This window comes from Thermobia domestica, chromosome 9 (assembly GCF_964235325.1).
Source record: "Thermobia domestica chromosome 9, izTheDome1.hap1.1, whole genome shotgun sequence".
Classification (NCBI taxonomy): Eukaryota; Metazoa; Arthropoda; class Insecta; order Zygentoma; family Lepismatidae; genus Thermobia; species Thermobia domestica.
This window is the reverse complement of record NC_137462.1, coordinates 267707440-267726417: the sequence shown is the minus strand read 5'-3', so window position 1 is coordinate 267726417 and position 18978 is coordinate 267707440. Positions and strand designations below refer to the sequence as shown.

Here is an 18978-nt window from a genome sequence, read left to right as displayed (position 1 = left end):
ATGGCCTCTTCCACCTCAACAAATTGGTCTGCCTATGTTTGAGGAATTATTACAGATCACTGCATGTGATTACTGCAGTAAATATATTTAACCGACATTTTTTTTTTTCTCAAATTACAAACTACAAACCTTTCAATACATTAAAAAGTACTAAAGATACATTTTTCCTTACGTTTTACCATCATTTCTTTTATAAAAAAAACAGAATGAGGAGGAGAATTTTACAATTATAAGTACCTGATGTTTGTACATCAGCTCTAAATTATTTGGTTTGGGCAGTATAAAAAAAAAAATAAAATAAAAATAAATAACTCAGGGTTGATCAACAATTGGGTTTGTGTTCTTTATTGTTAATAAAATTCAGAAAGAGGATAAATTTTCAAATAAAAAATATATATACACCAAATAAAGTATATAACTTCATAAAATTCACACGTGTATAAAATTAAATTTAGCAAAATGTACTGTTTTCCAGTCTAATTTAGATCTATATATATATAAAAAGAATATTTTACCCAGAAAACCTCATTTTATGAAATTACTTGAAAATAAACACAAAGAATAAGTTAAACCTGTCTTGACTGTTTTAACGATGTTTTACTGCTGAAAGCAAATGAGGTTTTCTGACATGAACGATGTAATTTGAGGAAACTATTTACCTTCATGATTTCCCGAAATTTTCCGATTTCTCGAGTAATGAGATCTCGCTTCCCTTCTTCCATTTCAACATCATCTAAGTTCTGAAAAAAAAAATGATATATATATATAGAAGTTTCCCCAGTTTGTCTACTGACTCAGTATATTACAAGACGAAAACTAGTTATTTCACAATACAGTGAAAATCCTTCTCCAAAATAATCAGTTAACTAGTATTCATTCACAGGACTACCGCTCACTAGCAACTTTCTTGTTGCCCTGGCTAAATGCATTGAGTCTTACAGGAGTCCGTTCATTGAGACAACGGCGACAGAAAAGTTGCCCAAGTGTCGCCAAGCAGGGCAACAGCTCGGCGACGGAACAGTTGCGCAACAACTAAAACTGCATGAATCTTTGGGGAGTCCGCTCACTGCGGCAACGGCGACAAAAAAAATTCCTGAGGTGCCTCCAAGCAGAGATAAAAAATTAATGTTTTCTACAAGTTTTTTCCTCAGAACAGTTCGTTCTGTATGCAGTGCAGTACGTGAAAAGAAGTGTTTGCAATGGAATCTACTAAGTTTTTCATTAGCGACGAAGACAATGCGAAATTGAGGAAATAGAGAAACGCCCAGCGTTATATATATATATATATATATATATATATATATATATATATATACAACGTTTGCAAGAATGTTCAGAAATAAATTTAAAGAAGAAATTGTGGGACGAAGTGTTTCGCGTTCGCTGTTATAAGAAACTGGAATGAGCTTCGATGATTAATTGCGTAAATCACTATATATCATGTAAAATTTTTCTCTTCAGCGATCTCTCATTATATAGGATGGGTCCAGTACTTATTTTCCCTTCTTAAGCTACGCATTAGCACACAAGCAATAGCACATTCTTCGAAGTCCACAATATTGTATCCAATCTCGAAAAAATTGTGATATCAAATGCCCGGCAACTTTTCTGTTGCGTTGCCAGTGAGCGACGATGCGGCAACTTAATTGTTTTGTCTCCGTTAAATTGCTGACTGTAGGCGACAGCGACGAGGTAGTTCCGCAACTGTTTTGTCGCTAGTGAGTGGTAGGCCATAAGGTCTACATTCTATCTTTTACCACATGTATCAGTAACAAGAACGAAAGACTTAACGACGGTTGTTGAAAAATTTTTGAGCACTATTAAGAAATATTACAACGAGTCATATAAAATTTATTAAACCATCGTACGATATCATATGAAATTTGGTGTTAAGATATATACGAGGTGTGGCTAGGTAAAAAAGGATTGATTTTGTTATGGGCAAACAGCGAGCGTGCAAAGGTCAATCGATGCATGAGTGCGTACAATGATACCCTGTCTATCGAATGAGATTATTCAGATTACCCAGAGTGAAAGCCTCTCAGTTCCACTGACTTTAGGGCGAAGCTAACCGTGAGTCTGTCTGAGTATCTGAGCTGTTGCTGAAATTACAGGAAAAAAAAAAAAAAAAAAAGTGTTCGTCAAATTTTACAAAAAGAAAGTTTTAACGTGAAGAAAATGTGTTCAAGATTTGAGCCAAGGTACTTGACACTGGAACAAAAGGAATCTCGGATGAACATTGTTTTGTAATTGTAACAAATACTGAAAGAGACTCTACATTCTTAGTGATAACCTTTGACAAATAGTGTTTCTTCATGTACGATCCTGAAACCAAACGGCATCAATGTACTGGAAAAGCTGGCGTTCACCACGCAACTGGAAAGCTATGAGCACATCGCAATTCAAAGCAACGATGATTGTTTTTTTCGACATCCGTGGAATTGTGAGACGATAATTAGACACCCGAGGGTGAAGACGGAAACCATTACTACCTAGATGTGCTGACAACCCTTCGTGAGCAAGTAAGAAGATGGCGACTTGATTTGTGGACGAACAAGTCATGGATTCTGCACGAAAACAATGATCCTACTCACATGGCACTATCAAACATGGGATCCCTGTGTTAGACCAGCCACCATATCCGCTAGATCTTGCTCATGTCTCCTTTTTTCTTCCGCAAGATAAGTCAGCACTGAAAGGAACCAGATTTCAGACAGCAAAAGCTGTGAAAACTAAAGCGACGGATGTAATGAACACGATTTCCGAAAATTATTGCTACCACTGGTTCAAACAATGGAAACTCCATAAGAAACGAGTCGGCTTTGTAGTGGACACACCGTGTTCGTGGATTTTCTCGGAGTTCTCCCGTTTCCTCCCATTTTATTCATTCCACCAAAGAATTCATTTCTCATCATCACCGTCTTCTTTAGCCTAGCCGGCATAACCATGGGACGTAAAACTGAAAGATTTCATTTTATATGAAACGGTATAGCGATCATACAGGGGAGTACTTTGAAGAGGATAATATCGCCATTGTACAGTAGGGTGGAACGAAAACGGCCTTTTTTAATTTTTTATTTTTTTAAGTTTTGTAATAGTGGGGAAAAGTTGCCTTTTAGGTTCAAAAAGAAGAGGAAAGAATTTGGTTGTTATATTACAACATCTTGAGGTGCCGCAAAGAGCTTAAAATTTGTAAAAAGAAATTAAAAATTGAAAAATTATAAACTTTGATAAATTATTTTTTATGGTTTTCTCGTACATATAATGCTACAAATGATAGTTGTAAATACATATATAAGCATTACGATTGGAAAACAATTTAATTACAAGATATAGTTTAAAAACATTATTGTGAAAAAGTGAGTTTTTGCTAATTTTGAAATTTTTGGGGACTATTTTTGTTGTTAAAAAATAATAGTAAATAAGGTTGAAATAATAGCTCGTCAAATAAATTACATATATTTTTAATAGAATACACGTGGAAAAATATCATAAAGACATTGAAAGTTTATTTTTTATCGTTTAAAATACCCTTAATGATTACAAATGTTACAGCTGCAAAATTTTTGTTTCTACTTTATTGACACAAACTTTTTTTGTATCAAATTTTGGCATGTTCTCACGTGAGTCAATTTTTGTTCTTATATATCCTTCTCTTGCTAATGAACCACAGATATTTTAAGCCGATTCGGTCACCAGTTTCACAACTCTTTCCACCGCTTGAATGTGACAAGGAAGCCGGGAAAGTCGATAAGGGGGTCCACTTTACTATTTGTTTGAGCTTCAGATGTCTTCCGTGTAAAGTCTTTAAGGGAGTTACTGGGGACATGTTTTACCAAGGGGGGTTCAGTTACGTCATTTTCAGTCCATCAGATAATGTCAATGTAATCCTTTGCGTCAAAGCTTATCTGTGGAACTTTAAACTTCCAGACTCCGCCTCAATTTTCTGTTCTTGGTTTTAAAACACGTCGTAAACCGAGTTCTCTTACATTTTTGTGCTCATCAGATAGCATGGACAAAAGGAGGTTTTTCTACAGCAGCAAAGTACTCATTTCTTTGAATAACTGGATCTAGAACGTTCTTGAAATCATCAGAGATAGCGTGAATATGAGATAAGCTGAAACAAATGTTTGGAACCATAAGTGCATGAAGGTTTCAACATAATGTTAAACCACACAGGTGCGTACACTTTCAAAATGTACTCAGCTAGAGTCTTCAGGTTTTCAGTTGGATTTTCAAGTTGCCACATACAATCTAAATATACGGTTTGCTCCCTGGAGTGAGCAAGTTTTCCAGGATTTCTTAAAGATAAATCTAGCGAAGAATTTCCACTTGATACAGCGATACACATATCCAACAAATACTTCTGATCTGTACTTAAATAATTTATGTTCTCCGAAAGAGGAAGGTCGATGAAATCACATCATTACTATGTCCAGTATTTACAACAGTTCCATCACACTCAATAACAGTAAAGTTCAAAACTTGTTCGTTGTGTTCTCTATCTTCAAGAAACTCCAGTATACTCTCGGCTATGTCCTTTCCAGTGGCAGATTTAGGTGTTACGTTGCCTAAAGACTTTGAGTTTGGTTCCTCTTTTAGTGAAACGTGCTCTTCTAAAATAACTTTTTTGTATAACTTAGTTCCTTTCTTTACTTTAACAGTTGATTTGTCTTTTTTTCCATCAAAAAACAATCCTCTATTTTCGATTATCTGATAAGAAAGACTATCATTAATGACATTTCTTCGATTGTTTGATCTTGCTCGTCTAATTTTCATCCTGTCTATTACTTTGGTTTTGTCTTCCCCTATGATTAAACCCAAGTCCTGTAAAGCAGCACCAGGTATGGCTGCAGCAGCTCTATCTGATATTCCGGTACGGTCACAAATGGAAGCTACAGATGGCAATTTCATACGCATTTGAGTGCTTATCTTTTTCTCTCTTTTCAGGTTTAAAGGACCTGGTAGGTGTTCTTCAAAGGTCTAGTTTTTTTGCTCTTCTATTTGCTCTTCAGTGCTGTCAATGTCCTCAGTAACCGTGTTTGTTACATTAGTACTTTGTGTCCGTTCTTGATTAAACTTAACTTTCCTCTGTAGTTCTTTACTTTTCCTTGCTTTTTCCTTCTTCAAAGCGCTTGTGGTAGCTCTATCAACATTACTCATAACCAGTTTCCTGGTAGAGCGTTGATCTTTTAGAAAGTCTTGTTCTAAAACGGGTGCTTTTCTTTCTTTTATACAACTACAAGTATCAAAGTTTTGACACTTGCAGGCAGCAATATCAAATAAACGTTTAGCTTCTTTTGTAAATTTTGCGAGGTTCGAGCAATCTTATCTGACCCTTTTCTACTTTTAGACTTTAATAAATTCCTATATTTAGCATGATATATTTGTTCTATTTTAGAAACTAAAGTCTCACATATTTCACTTACAGTAGGATCCTTCCTTGATGCAACTTTCAGGTTATGTCTAATAAAACAGTAGCACTTTGTTACGTTTTGGTAAGTAGGCAATGCAACTGCACAAAAATCACTAAATCTTCCAAAAATAGGACATTCCGACATTTGTCTTTTATTCACTTGTTTAGACTGAGCCATTTTAACTCACGACAATAAAGTAGCACACAAACTAACAATATACTATGTTGCTCTGTTACACAAAAGATACCAACTGAACTGAACTCGACAAAGCGACTGACACCTAATCTGAGCTTGTCATCACACGAAAACACTGTTGCCAACTCCTATTGGCAAAATGTCGCTAAATTTAGCTCCTGAAATGTGTTTTTACAAAATTTTTATCGCTCTTGCGGCACCTCAAGACTTAATCCAAAAAAATAAAAAATATATATTTGTGTCTTTTTGACATAAAATTGCTTATTTGACAGTATTTGAAATAAAAAGAAAAATTTGACAACTTCTTTTAAAAAAATGTAGCGAAAATTGCAGTTTTATGAACCTTTATCGTCCTTGCGGCACCTCAAGACGTGCTCTAATATTTTTCATATTTTATTTTTATCTTATCTACACCAAAAGGCAACTTTTCCACACTATTACAAATTAAAAATCAAAACTTGTTTTTTTCGTTCCACCCTATTGTACAGTCCGTAGCAAAAAACCTGCAACATGAGCATGTAAGTCTTTTTGTGAAACGACGAAGTCTTTTGCTCCAAAATAAGTGTGCAGGGGAGAACGCCAAGATTTCTTCTGGCGTGGCGTGTGTCACTTAGACATTATGTTGATTCCCTGGGTTGTTAAGGAGTAGTTGTTTCGCAAACATACATGCTCATGTTGCAGATTTTTTGCTGCGGACTACAAAATGACCAATAAAAGATTTTGTAGCATCAGTCTTTTCTTCTTCTTCTTCTTCTTTTTTTTTTTTTTCTAGCCAGACCTCGCTGATCAAATGGAGAAATTGAAGGCAGGCGCTTTTCAATATCTATGCAAGAAGGGATTAACACCGCAGGATATCTATGCCGACACGGTTACTACTACATTAGGCGATAGTACCCCTTTCTTATGCCACAATGAAGAAATGGGTAAGGAAAATCAGTATTGAAGATGACCCTTTACCAGGAATGCTCGTTGAAGCACTAACCCAGAAAAACATTGACGAAGTCCATGAAAGTGTCATAAATGATAGCCAATTAACTATCAGGAGATTGCCGAGATAGTGTATTACTTGATGAATACTCAGATGCTGTAAATTACCACCCATGACAGAATTACCACCCAGCATCTCGGAATTCGTAAAGTTCCAGTGAAGATGGGTACCCAAATTTTAAAACCCTGATCTAAGATGACTAGCAGCAACATTTCAAGGAATAATCTTCAGCTTTTCTGGGCAAATCTCGATTCCTAACACCATATAAGATATGAGTCCGCCAATACCAACCTAAGTAAACAAAGTTCTAACAAGAGACGTCTGCGAACCATAACAGCTACATATTTATGAAAACTGGTACCCTGACTAATTGTGGACCGCTGATGATCGTGGTGATAGTTACTCGGTGCGGAAGTGCCTTGTTTACCTGCTACGTATAATACATATACCAAGCAGCGACCGGGTGAGGCTGTGCCGAGTTATACCACAAAAACGCCAGAAAAAGGCAGAAAATGAAAAATGCGTGAAGGTAACCTGATACCTACGGGAAGAGGACACGTGACCAAGAACACGGCAGTACTGTCACACAAGCAGTGTTGCTATCCCAACACAAACTTATGTTTTTCAAATAGAACGTATCCAACTTTATGACATTAAAACAATTGGCATAAAACATGAAAGAAAATAAGCATAAGGTGAATTGTTGCAAATAAGGGAGATATTAGGCTGAGAAATTGTGGGGTCCGTACAATGAAACGACCAAATCTCTAACAAGACTGCAGAAGAGAACCATTTTGCCATTCTATCTATTGCTTTTCTGTTGTATGTATTGGTGCAAATATTTTGCGTCTGTATATTACTGGTAACCTGAATGCAGTGTTATATCTTCATCGTTATGTCACATGCTAACGTTTCCTATACTCTCGATTGACACCTATCACAGGTCACTAATCTTTGCGAATCAATTCTGACGTACTATGTTGTCACAGATTTGTTGCCTTTCGTGTCGCAGCTTTTCCGTACTGTTTTCAGGCGCTACACCGTCATTTCTGTGATTTAAAAAGCATACAGGATTTTACGTAGTGTTGCAACCGCGAGAAAGTTCCTTTCATAGCTCTCGGGAACGGTTCGACATATCAATTCCACACAAAACGTCACTGGAATTACTGCACTACTGGATCGTCTTCTATGAAAGCTGTGCGATCATATTCGGTAGAAGCATCGTGGGAACTACATAAAGCATTTTGCTCCCATCCACAGGTCAATCACTGCCACTGCAGCAATTCATGATTGTGGCTTCGAATTTGTCCCCACCCTCTTTATCCTCCCGATTTGACTGTTTTTAACTTTCATCGGTTTTCGAATCTCAAAAAGAAGCTGGAAGGTGTTCATTTTGACACCGCGGTAATGGCTGTGTAATTGTAGATGACCTTCTGGGCGACTGCTCTAAATCTTTTTATCAGCACCATAAACGCGATTTGAACATCGATAGACAGGTTTTGAATTGACAGGAACTACACTGTAAAATGATACTATATATATGACCTTTTAAATGTTCCTTTCGTAGTAAGGCTTAGAACTGTTATGAACAACTCTCATGTTAACTTTACCACACACCTATTCTTGATATATAACAATCTTCCGCAATTTTTATACATACAGCATGTTATTTGCACGTTAATATTGACCTGAAAACAGCTTCCGTCATTTGTAGTTCATATATTGCAGGATAAAATATTCCGCAACATATTAACACAATTTTAAACATGATTCCTTATATCATAGGATTTTCGGTTTATAATGGACGGGAGAAGAAGTTTTGGGTTAAACTGGCCTGGGTTTTCCTTGGTCATATCAGGTGGATGCAGAGATGGTACCCTGAAATATATAACGCTCTAGGATATTTTGCAAAACTTCTTCCCATCTTCCTCACCTCGATTCACCCATTCAGTTTCCATTGCTAAAGTCTTTAACCACATTTTCTGTTATATAACGGATGTGCAGAAGAATAAAAAGTTAACTACACATTCCTTTATATATATATATAAACACTAATATGCCATTTTATATTCGAAACATTTATATCTTTTGTTTTGAGTGTTTCAAATTATAAATTGTTAGAACGATATGTAAATTAAGCAACTGATACGTAATCTATGGAACAACAGAACAGAAATATAGCGCCAAAAACACTGAAATATGGTCATGTCGCTGGTAAGCTCAATTGGTAAAGCAATCACCCAAAATGGTTCGACTCCTCGCCAGTCCAGTTATTCCATCGTTGTTCAGTCCCTGTACGCAAAAAGACTTACAATGCTTTTTAGATGAGGTATATGTATTCAGTCACGACCACGATCAAAGAGAAAATATTAGTTTGAATTGTGTGCCTGCGCACATATTGTTTTCCTGTCTATCCGTTTGACAGCGCCAAAATGAAAGATGGCGAAGAGAAAGCCTTCTGTGTTTTGCAGTTTATTAAACGAGAATTTATAGTAACAGTTTAAGGTGTGTTCCGAGGTGTGTGTGTCTGTGTATGAAAAGAATGTTGAAGGTATCAGGAAGTCTTTTCTATATAGTCCTTACAAAATCTGTTTGTAAGGTTAAAAGCGAACTAGCAATGCCGGTTTGGAAGGTTGCTAGTTCAAAACTAAACGAATGCGTCTATACCGTTTATAGATGTTACAGGGTTTGAAACCTACTATGCTAAGGATGTAAACTTGGCAATCAACGTGTTACAACATGAAGCTGATGACTTTCTCGATTGAATTACGGTATGTTCAGCGATGAAACAACAGCCCATCTTAGTGGAAAGATTTACACACATTACCTGGGGTTCATAAAAGCTTATGAGTTCTTATAATAAAAAGACACTCAAAAATTAAAATGCTTTTCGCGCAATATCCCCACGGCAAGTTTACATGCGTTCTTTTTCGCTACAGTAAGTGTAAACAGGATTACTTATCTGAATATGCTAAAAGTATGGCTCTTTCCTTAACTGTAAAGCGAGCCTGCGAATTTTATTTGGCAACAAGTTGGTGTGGCCCCTTAATGCCAAATCTTTGTTCGGGAGCAGTTGAATCATGTAGTCCTCGAACGCTGAATTGGTCGCCATGGATCGGATGACAGGGGTTGTTTGACATAGCATCTATCACCTGATTTGTGACTATCATTTATTTATTTATTTTTGTTTGAGGTTGCAGAAAGGATCATGTGTATGCGCCTCCGCTACCTCCTGACCTACCCAATAGGACTGAAGCAGCTCTCGCTTCCATAACTCAAACATTCTGATTACACAATGGGGATGAACTCTCTATTCATAAATCTACCATTCCGTGCCACATTATTATTAATTTTACTGGGAGATGAAACAACAAAAATACACAATCCCTGTAAATGAATGAATGATGGCTATATTAAAAACAAAAGGCACTATCTTTGCTATTCTAGAGTAAGCTTGAAGCTGGTCTTAAAGTGATGAATTCCTAATGCCGTCACGAGACAAAGACTGTAATTACGCAATTTAGGAATTAATCTTGATTTTTGTAGCAACAAAAGGTATTGAGTGTCTCCGAAGCAAGCACATTCACCGGGATTGAACTTTGTCACAAAGAAAAACTATGGTCATAATTGTTCTTGGATTAAGGTGACACAGGTAAATATATCTTCTGCATATCACTTTTTGCTCTACTGTAATGTAACGAATACATTTCGGTTTCAGAAGTTTCATGAATACGCCACGGAACATGAAGTCCATTTCAAAACGTAAGTCCTTGTTACTTATAGTCTCCTTAAGGAATCTTCCATCAGGAAGATGACTAAAAGATGCTACTAAATTATCAAGTAAGGATCACTTTTCAAATTTTTGTAGTTTATTCATGCCGTCATGTTTTGAAATGAACTATACTATATATTTCTGGAATAAAAACCACGCAATTATTAAATAAAAGGCATGCACACATTAAAAAAAATAATTAAAAAAACTATATATAGTTTTTAAAGTAAAGAAGCGATTATAGTGTGTTAATTATATCTTTTAGGTTACTGAAAGCTTGTGAACCAACACTAACCACTGTGTTATCAAAGTAAAGATGCCTATTTTAATGAGTGCAAAGTATCAGTTCTTCGCATACAGTGTGTTCTTACAAGTCAAGAAGTGTAACAACTTGAATATACTGAGAAGGTTGGTGACTATTTGTGAGCAGTTTCATGAAATAAAGCAATTCTGTAGAAGCTGTCTCTACAATGCCTTAGGACAAGGCATTACACAAATACATTTAATATATTACATGAATACTTTCGCTAACCATACCCGTGATGACGTATTGAAGCGACTAATGACAAGGAAGACCATTTAAGAATATTAACATTTTTAAACGAGGGAAATGTTCGTTCATGATGATCGTAGAGACTGAAAATTAATGCAGGCATTTCATGGAGTTTGAGCTTGACGGTTTCGTGAAACACCTGTAAAAAGTGCAACTTAAAAGATTATATGATGATGGATCACCTTTCGCCCTCAAAACATCTCTTCTACCACGTAAACGGAGTCACAGAGGTCGTGAATAGTAGCAAGTACAATATTACACCATTCCGCATGCACTACTCTATTCTGTAAGAGGATGGATGTGGAAATCTGATTCGTACTTGTGTCTCCAACACGGGCCATATGTGTTCAATTATGTTGAGGGTCGGGGACTGGCGAACCACGTTGCAACAACTACAAGTTGTATGAATGGACAGATCGCTTGGAATCATCTGAACAGTAGGATGCACATATTGACTGATTGATTTTGAGTTTTATGTCCAGTTCAGCAGCGAGGCTATATGAGACGTGGACCTACTGATTAACATGAGCTCCCGCCGGGAATTGAACCCGGGTCTCCCACGCCAAAGGCGCGTACACTAACCGTTTAGCCACGAAGGAGCTCCAGTAGGATGCACATAATCGCTCGAAATGGCAACATAATTACACGGGTAGTGACGTCACCGGTATGCGTTAGCACAGGATCATCTGAAAACCAAGATTTTGCGGCGCACAGCATCACAAAGCTGCCGCCATGTTTTATGGTTGGACAGAGCCGGATCATACTCTATTTTAGACGTCCGCCAACAATAAATACGGCTCGTGGTTTGAAATAAGGTAAACGACAACTTATCCGATCACAAGTTCACAGCACTATTGCGTAGTACTAAAGCATGACAGTTCCTTATTAGCGGTTTCACTCGTGCAACCCGATAACGTACGTTCAAATTATGCAGTCGCGGCGAACTGTGCTTGTCGACACACGCTATGGGAGATGCTGCTTAAGTTCTTCTATCATATACCCCACAATCGCATGACGGTTCTGAGTGACAATGTGTTTTAATGATCGGCGGGACCTGCCATTAAGAAGTTTCTTCAGACCACTGTTCCTCTTCGTCAATGTGGTTCTGCCATGAGTTTCGTATGCAGTCATCACCAAGGATACTGTCTCTCTCGATACATGTGTATGCGAAGAGAGAATGTAACGTAAGAAATAAGTGTGAAATTATAGCCAATGGAAGTACGAACCTACGAGGGTCATTTCACAAGTCTTGCACACAGCGCATGCGCGACCGTTTGAGTGGTGTTATCAAGTTCAATTTTATGTCAGTTGTGAGTCACGAGTTTGGGCTTGGTGAACCCGACTTAGGTCGGATTACACATAGTGACCAGCGTTCCTATATCAAAGTCGAAAGTCTACGTGGAAAGAATCGAACTGAAATTTACAATGCTTTGCGAGAGGTTTGTGAAAATAATGTAGTGAATCGTAGCACTGTACCACGGTGGTCAGCTCGTTTCCATGAAGGTCGTGTAAGCACTGCGGACAACCCAAGAAGTGGAAGACCATCAACTGCAACACTACACCTCTGAGATTACTTTAAATGACATTTTGAGAGAGGATCGATGAAAAATGTGAGAGAAAATTGCATATAAGACCAGAATGTCTCTCACTTCAGTTTGCACATTCATTACTGAAACTATGAGAAAAACTGCTGCCAAATGGGTTCCGCATGATCTAAGTAAGGAGCAAAAAGCATGTTACAAAAGAGTATCAGAAGAATGTTGCCGAACGTAAGATCAGTTTCTACGGACTATTGCAATTGATGAAACCTGGATATGAGATTTTGAACCAGAACTGAAGTCTCCGTCTCACAATGGAGGAACGCAGGTCACTTGGGTTCACCTTTCGTTTTAACACAACCACGCAAAACAGCAAACACAGACGCAACCGTCAAGACCAAACTCTGACTCACAACTGACATAAAATTGAATTTGATCACACCACTCAAATGGTCGTGCATGCGCTATGTGCAAGAATTTTGAAATGACCCTCGAATGAGGAACGTTCACGAAACTCATAATTTTGACTACAGTCTATATCTTTACGTATCGCGCTTTCTAAAATATGCGTTTCGCTTCGCAGTCGAGTGATGGATAACCTATGGCACTGATGAGCAGGAAAAGCTGAAGTTCGACTATCATACTTCTTTTAAAGGAAATCTGGCGAAGCAAATCAATAAAAAAAAGAGATAATTAACTGACCAGTGTATTGCAGTAGGAAGAACAGTGGAAGGATTATTCTAGTGTGGTCCTAAGCAAATTCATGACGAAGTTAGCCCCACGTAGGGAAAGATTACCGGAATTTATTACGAAGATTTCCTGAGAAATTTGACAAAACTTGTCAAGCGCAGAAAAAGAGGAATGTTGTCGAATGCTTTAGCTAAAGGAATCTAAACAGTTACAGTCCGAAATTTTATATCCAAGGATTTTTCTAGAAGAATTGTTTTTCTCTCAATATATCTCATTTGATCTTTGAGCATTTTGCCCAAACACATAAACGTTATAAACACTGCTCGTACTTTGTGATTATTACTGGTATTACGTATTAAACTAACCGGGCAAAAGTCAAAGAGCGAGACGTGTGATTGAGCTGAAGATCTGCGTTCTCTTTTCAGCCAATCAACACTTTGTCACGCTCATTTCACTAGATTTGCACCTATCAGTGGTAGTGTAAGAAATTACCGATTTCTCATACAGATAAATACTGAGACTCTCTCTTTAACAACCATTGACATTATTACATGAAGTCACATATCAACACTGGTACTTTTTCTCAATAAATATATCTAAATTATGAATATCGACGAAACCTTTATATATAAAGATTTATATTTAAAAAAAAATATATATGTATTTAAACAATGTGACAATCAAATGGTCTAATAAAAAACAAACGAATATACTTGGATACTTACCACTCAAATCCCGCCCTAACTGGACTTTACTGTCAGTTTATCTTCTAGGTAGATTCTAATCCTCGTTTAGAAGTTTTATTCGTGCCCTTCAAATACGTTCCCTCCTTTTTGTATTAAAACACAGTTACGATTACAACATACCCGTTAAGATTAAACAGAATTGATCGTCTTGAAATGTGATAGAATTCGTAACATAGTATTCAATATTTGCGTGTACTTTGAAAAAATACTTATAAATTAATTGAATCAAATTTAATACCAGCACAACTGAAACTAATGTTTAGCGAAGGACACATTCGCTTACAAATGTATATTTACATCTTTATTCTAATGACCTGTTTTTAGTATTGAACACCTGAATTTTTAGTACACCGCGCTGCTATTTGTCCTTGGGAGTGTATCACTAGAAAAAAGTTGTGATTGGGAAGTTTTGTTGTTTATGAAAGAGTTGTAACAGAGTACAATAAACCTCGTTATACAATGAAATTTCCATACAGTACTCTTTCCTTGTTAAAACATTTTATTTGTTCTCCTTTTTCCGATTTTTGAGAAAATATAAGGATTGAGAAAATCAAAATCCGAAAAGAAAATGTACAAACAAGAAAACGAAAGAAATACACGGAGTGCCCACAACACCAAACAATTTTGAAAAATGAATCCTCACACAACAACATTTTTAATAAATAGAAGTAAAGTGATGTCTCTCTGTCATTAACTTTTCGCATACAAAGAAGTCATCTAAAGCCACCAACTATTGTACACGGATAGATCTTCACGGGAGTTAATCGTGTTGAAAGTAATCTTTTTCGGTTTTCCGGCTTGTGCGAATAATGACAAGGGGCCAAAATTTATGGATATTTCGGGTTGTTTCTAATGCCCTCCCCGTATGCAGCGAACATTATAGATTCGTAAATCAAGCTTACATAAACCAAATACCTTGGCGTAACAGCCCATTTGATGACCTAAGCCGCTCCAACGCCATCTGTTAGCGATTGGTGGAACTACTTCCACCCTAGCAACGAGCACGTGCTCAGGTATATCGGGAGCTTTCGAGACCTAGTGGCCGTCCCATCTTTCATTCACGTGACTCCTCAGTCTGCCTCACGACGCCAAAAATTTGGAAGCACCGGCCGGGAATCGAATCCGGGACCAGGTGGACATGAGTCCAACGCTCTTAACCACTGGACTACGGTGTCCCCAGGGCTTACATAACAGCCGAGGATAAATACCCGGGCAATGAATATTCTTGTTCCTTCCTGTTTGGGGAATCAGTTGCCATTCAATTCCCTTAAATAATCTTAATTTTCTCTAATTTGCCGCAATAACTTCCCTTCCAAAGCCACTGCCATATGCTGCATACCGCTGAAAAGGACATTCCAACTTTTTAAAAGTGATATGTCTCGCCTCTGTAGAATAGAATAACTACAGTGTGAGTACTAAGCAACGTAGGGTCAACAATGATGTACAAACTGTAACTCTTAAATTGCTGAGAACATGCAGGACTCATGCTCAACGAACTTTTTTTTTTTCGCTCGGGACACCCTGTATAATGCCATAACTCGAGCCGAAAGGTTCGGTAAAAGAACGTAGTGATTATTTTAGCCGAGATTGCATTAATGTACCAGGGAACTGAAAGTATGCCAGTTTTTCAGTTCTTGATTTAACACTTTTTCATTTCTAGCAGACTTTGTGGCCTTCTATGCTCAAAATAATCAATATGTTCTTTCACCCGATCTGCATCCGACATTTTGTTCTCGAGTTCTGATCTTTTATTTTATAGTTTTGATCAATTTTCGACGGACTGGAACTCTGAAATGACCCATTTGTGCACTCAAGTTAGTCTTTTTTCTTTCTTTCTTTTTTTTTCAGATTTTCGTATAAGAATTACTTTCTCGAAGTTATTTAGTGTTGTTTTCGGACATCCTGTAAATCATATTACATTTATGAAGGAATTATTTATCATATTCTATGGAGCTCATTCCTCACAATCTAGAATCTACCGAACCCTAATTATTGCTTTAACTATCACTGCGGGATGATAGTAAGAGCGCGTACCAAAAATTCAGCAGTTCAATACTAAAAACAGGACACTAGAATAACAAAATTAAAATTTATTGTCAATACAGACTGTTATTCATTTGATACAGAACGATCTAACAAGAACAGCTGCTCGATAAACCAATTACACAAATGTTCCTACAAAATAATATTAATTTTGATGTCATTATTCGATACTGATCTGTGATAAGTCATGTACATGGTAAAGCCTTTTGAACAAAGATGAACTGATGCACATTTTATCAAACAGAAGTCCTTCTCACACACACAAAAAAAAAAGCTAACACAAAAACATCTTTGATCTTATCAAATTAAATGTACACTTGCAAAATAATTTACAGAAAAATGCAGTAACACGTCTCTGTTTTGTTAAATAATAACAATAATAATAATATCCACTTATTGAAATGGACAACAGTCCAGAACGAACTGCCAAACAGACTACTGCTTTTAATGTTACGACCGTTAGTTTCGAAAAGATTTCTTCTCAGTTTCTCAATGATCCGAATATTAAATCATTTATATAGTTATTTACATGTAAAGAAAATTTAACATTGGTTTAATTATGCTGAAACCATACATTGGTAATCTTTAGTCTTATTCAACACTTTTAGATTTTACTTACATAACCAATATATTTACGAATCACTTTTTCAGTATTCTTCATTCCTTTGGTATCACTATTGTTTATCTCCAACGCACCGAATATATTATAATAAATGCTATTATTGCCTTCTATAGAATAATATTATGGAATTTCTATCTAACTTGGTATATGATTTGATGTAACGTATTCCTTAAAAACCATCGGCCGTCCTGATTTTTAATAGCTGCTGGTGGTGTTCACATGTAATTTACCGGTAAATATTCCACTTTACATCTCACCCAGCCCTGGTGACGTAAAACAAGATTAAATTCCTTCCAAACAAACGAACCTTTTACACCTTTATTACTCGGAGTACTATAATCACAGTCCAGAAAATTCTTCAGAATAAACTATTCCTTAACACATTATCTACTTTTATATCTGATTTTAAAACGATAACATTAAGAAAATGTGCATATGTGGCAATGAAGAAATGAAAAATTGGAAACACTAGTCACTCCCTGAGGCCTCTTTGAACACGTAGCTAACACGTGTCCCTTCTGTAGGCGTAGCTTTGGGTTCGAGACCTGGTTCCTTCCTCGGATAATAACCAGATTAACAGTTCGGATCACACTTGAAAAATAGGTCATATCTAATATAGCTTTGGTACTAGAGAGAAATTAATTGACCAGTACTCTGTACCTTGTGAGAAATCATGCTAGTAGTAGTGTTGAAAGCAATATTCCGTAATCTCAGAGCACTGGGAAAGAGCTGGTACTAAATTTGCCTAATCAATTCTGAACCTGCTGTAACTTTCGAGTTCAACAAAACTCCATTGCGCATGCGTAAGATACTAATTACACTTACAGCTATAGCCACCAACACAACTACACTACAAATAACCATTGCCTAGATAGATATATGCACAATGAGTTGTCGCTATTACTTCAGTAAAGGGAGGAACTATGCTTTTGTATGCCTCCAAAAATTCTGTCGTGTCAGCTAATTTTAAAATGAGCGAAACGAACTTAATTTCCGAAATCGGGACAGAGACAATTTTAATAACTACTACGTACAATTCTTTGAAGAAACTAAGCGCAGAAAAGCCAATCAGAAAACAAGAACATGAAGAGAATATGATCTCTACGTCATGACATAACGGTAAACATATTATACGAAGATATATGAAAAAGGGACAACCAAGACTAGCTTAAAAATATTGCACACAAATAAAAATACACTCAGCTGACAGTAATACACTGGATGTAGTTCTTTAAAACGCACATACTTTAGCTGTTGGTTTCTATTCCTTTTACACACCATTTTTTCTTTCTTTTCTTTGCTAATGGATAGAAGATTGGTGTTCGAGTTACAAAGACTAATTTTATTTATTTGTTGGAAAGTTATGAGGGTAAAATTTTGTCTAAGTTTCTCAGTATATACAACGGTTATGTTCCTTTCTTGGTTTCTTCTGATCCTAGTCGATGTTCCTTATACCTATATTCTCGAAACAACTACAGTTTTTAGTGCTGTGTTTACTTATTTGAAAAAAGAGGCAAGATCTCAATTATATAATGTAAGTATGTGACCCTACAAGCTGAAACATTTGACACAAAATTCGCGATCTTGGTCGTACACAAAAAAATCTTTACAGTATATTTCTGCATATCATGTAGTTAACTACATACACGCGAATTAAACTACTGTGTTTTCTACAGCGTACCTAACATGAATTATTCTACACTAGCGCTCACATACAAAATTTAACCACTGTTAATATTTTATCGCTACACAACACATGTTAAGGAATTCATTGTTAGTGTTTCACATACGAGAAATACCTACCTACGTGTCATGAATTTCACTGAAATATTCATGAAATGTAATTAAGATTCTACTTACCGAGCCTCGTCTATCTGGACTCCCAGTACTCGGTTCTTCTTGACCTGGATCTACGACTTGACTTATTTTACTAAGTTTTTCTTGAGTTTTCGCCATCTTCCTTTCCAAGTTATCTAGAAATAACGATACATAAAATTAGCATTAATCATTATACAGGTTATCTATCGAAATTCCAAAATCAAATTTCGTGACCTTTTCTTTACCAAACCATAAAATTTCGTAACATTCAAAGACTAATAACGGGTCAGTCCATATATAATCACCGAAATTAGAAAAAAATCCCCCTCGACCATCTGGGATTTTGATGAAATTTGACCCACAGGTACCTTCATCCCTCGTAAGAAAGCCTGTATTTTTTATTTTCCTGTCTCTACCAATTCCTGAGAAATTGACTTACAAGTGAGGCAGTCCGTATCGTGACTTGCTGAACACACTGATTATTTAAGTTTTCAATGAGCAAGAACTCGGTTATTAATTATGTTACATGGGTCAAACCTTTTCTGCAATAAATATATGCATCGTTGTAATGAAGTAATATGTTGAAAGTGGTATGA

General features: G+C 36.5%; 1 protein-coding gene across 5 annotated transcripts in view; it reads right to left on the bottom strand.

The window, feature by feature from the left end:
• The window catches only part of LOC145660684 (RNA-binding protein 25-like), a 117637-nt gene that overhangs the window by 48803 nt on the left and 49856 nt on the right, over positions 1-18978 (bottom strand). For 4 of the 5 annotated variants that reach the window (XM_081726024.1, XM_081726027.1, XM_081726026.1 and 1 more), the window contains 2 exons: positions 18425-18537; positions 660-740 (listed from right to left, as the gene is read on the bottom strand). In XM_081726024.1, coding sequence (XP_081582150.1) covers positions 660-740; positions 18425-18537 — 194 coding nt within the window. The remainder of the gene's footprint in view (positions 1-659; positions 741-18424; positions 18538-18978) is intronic. The other variant, XM_081726029.1, reaches the window with a different exon arrangement.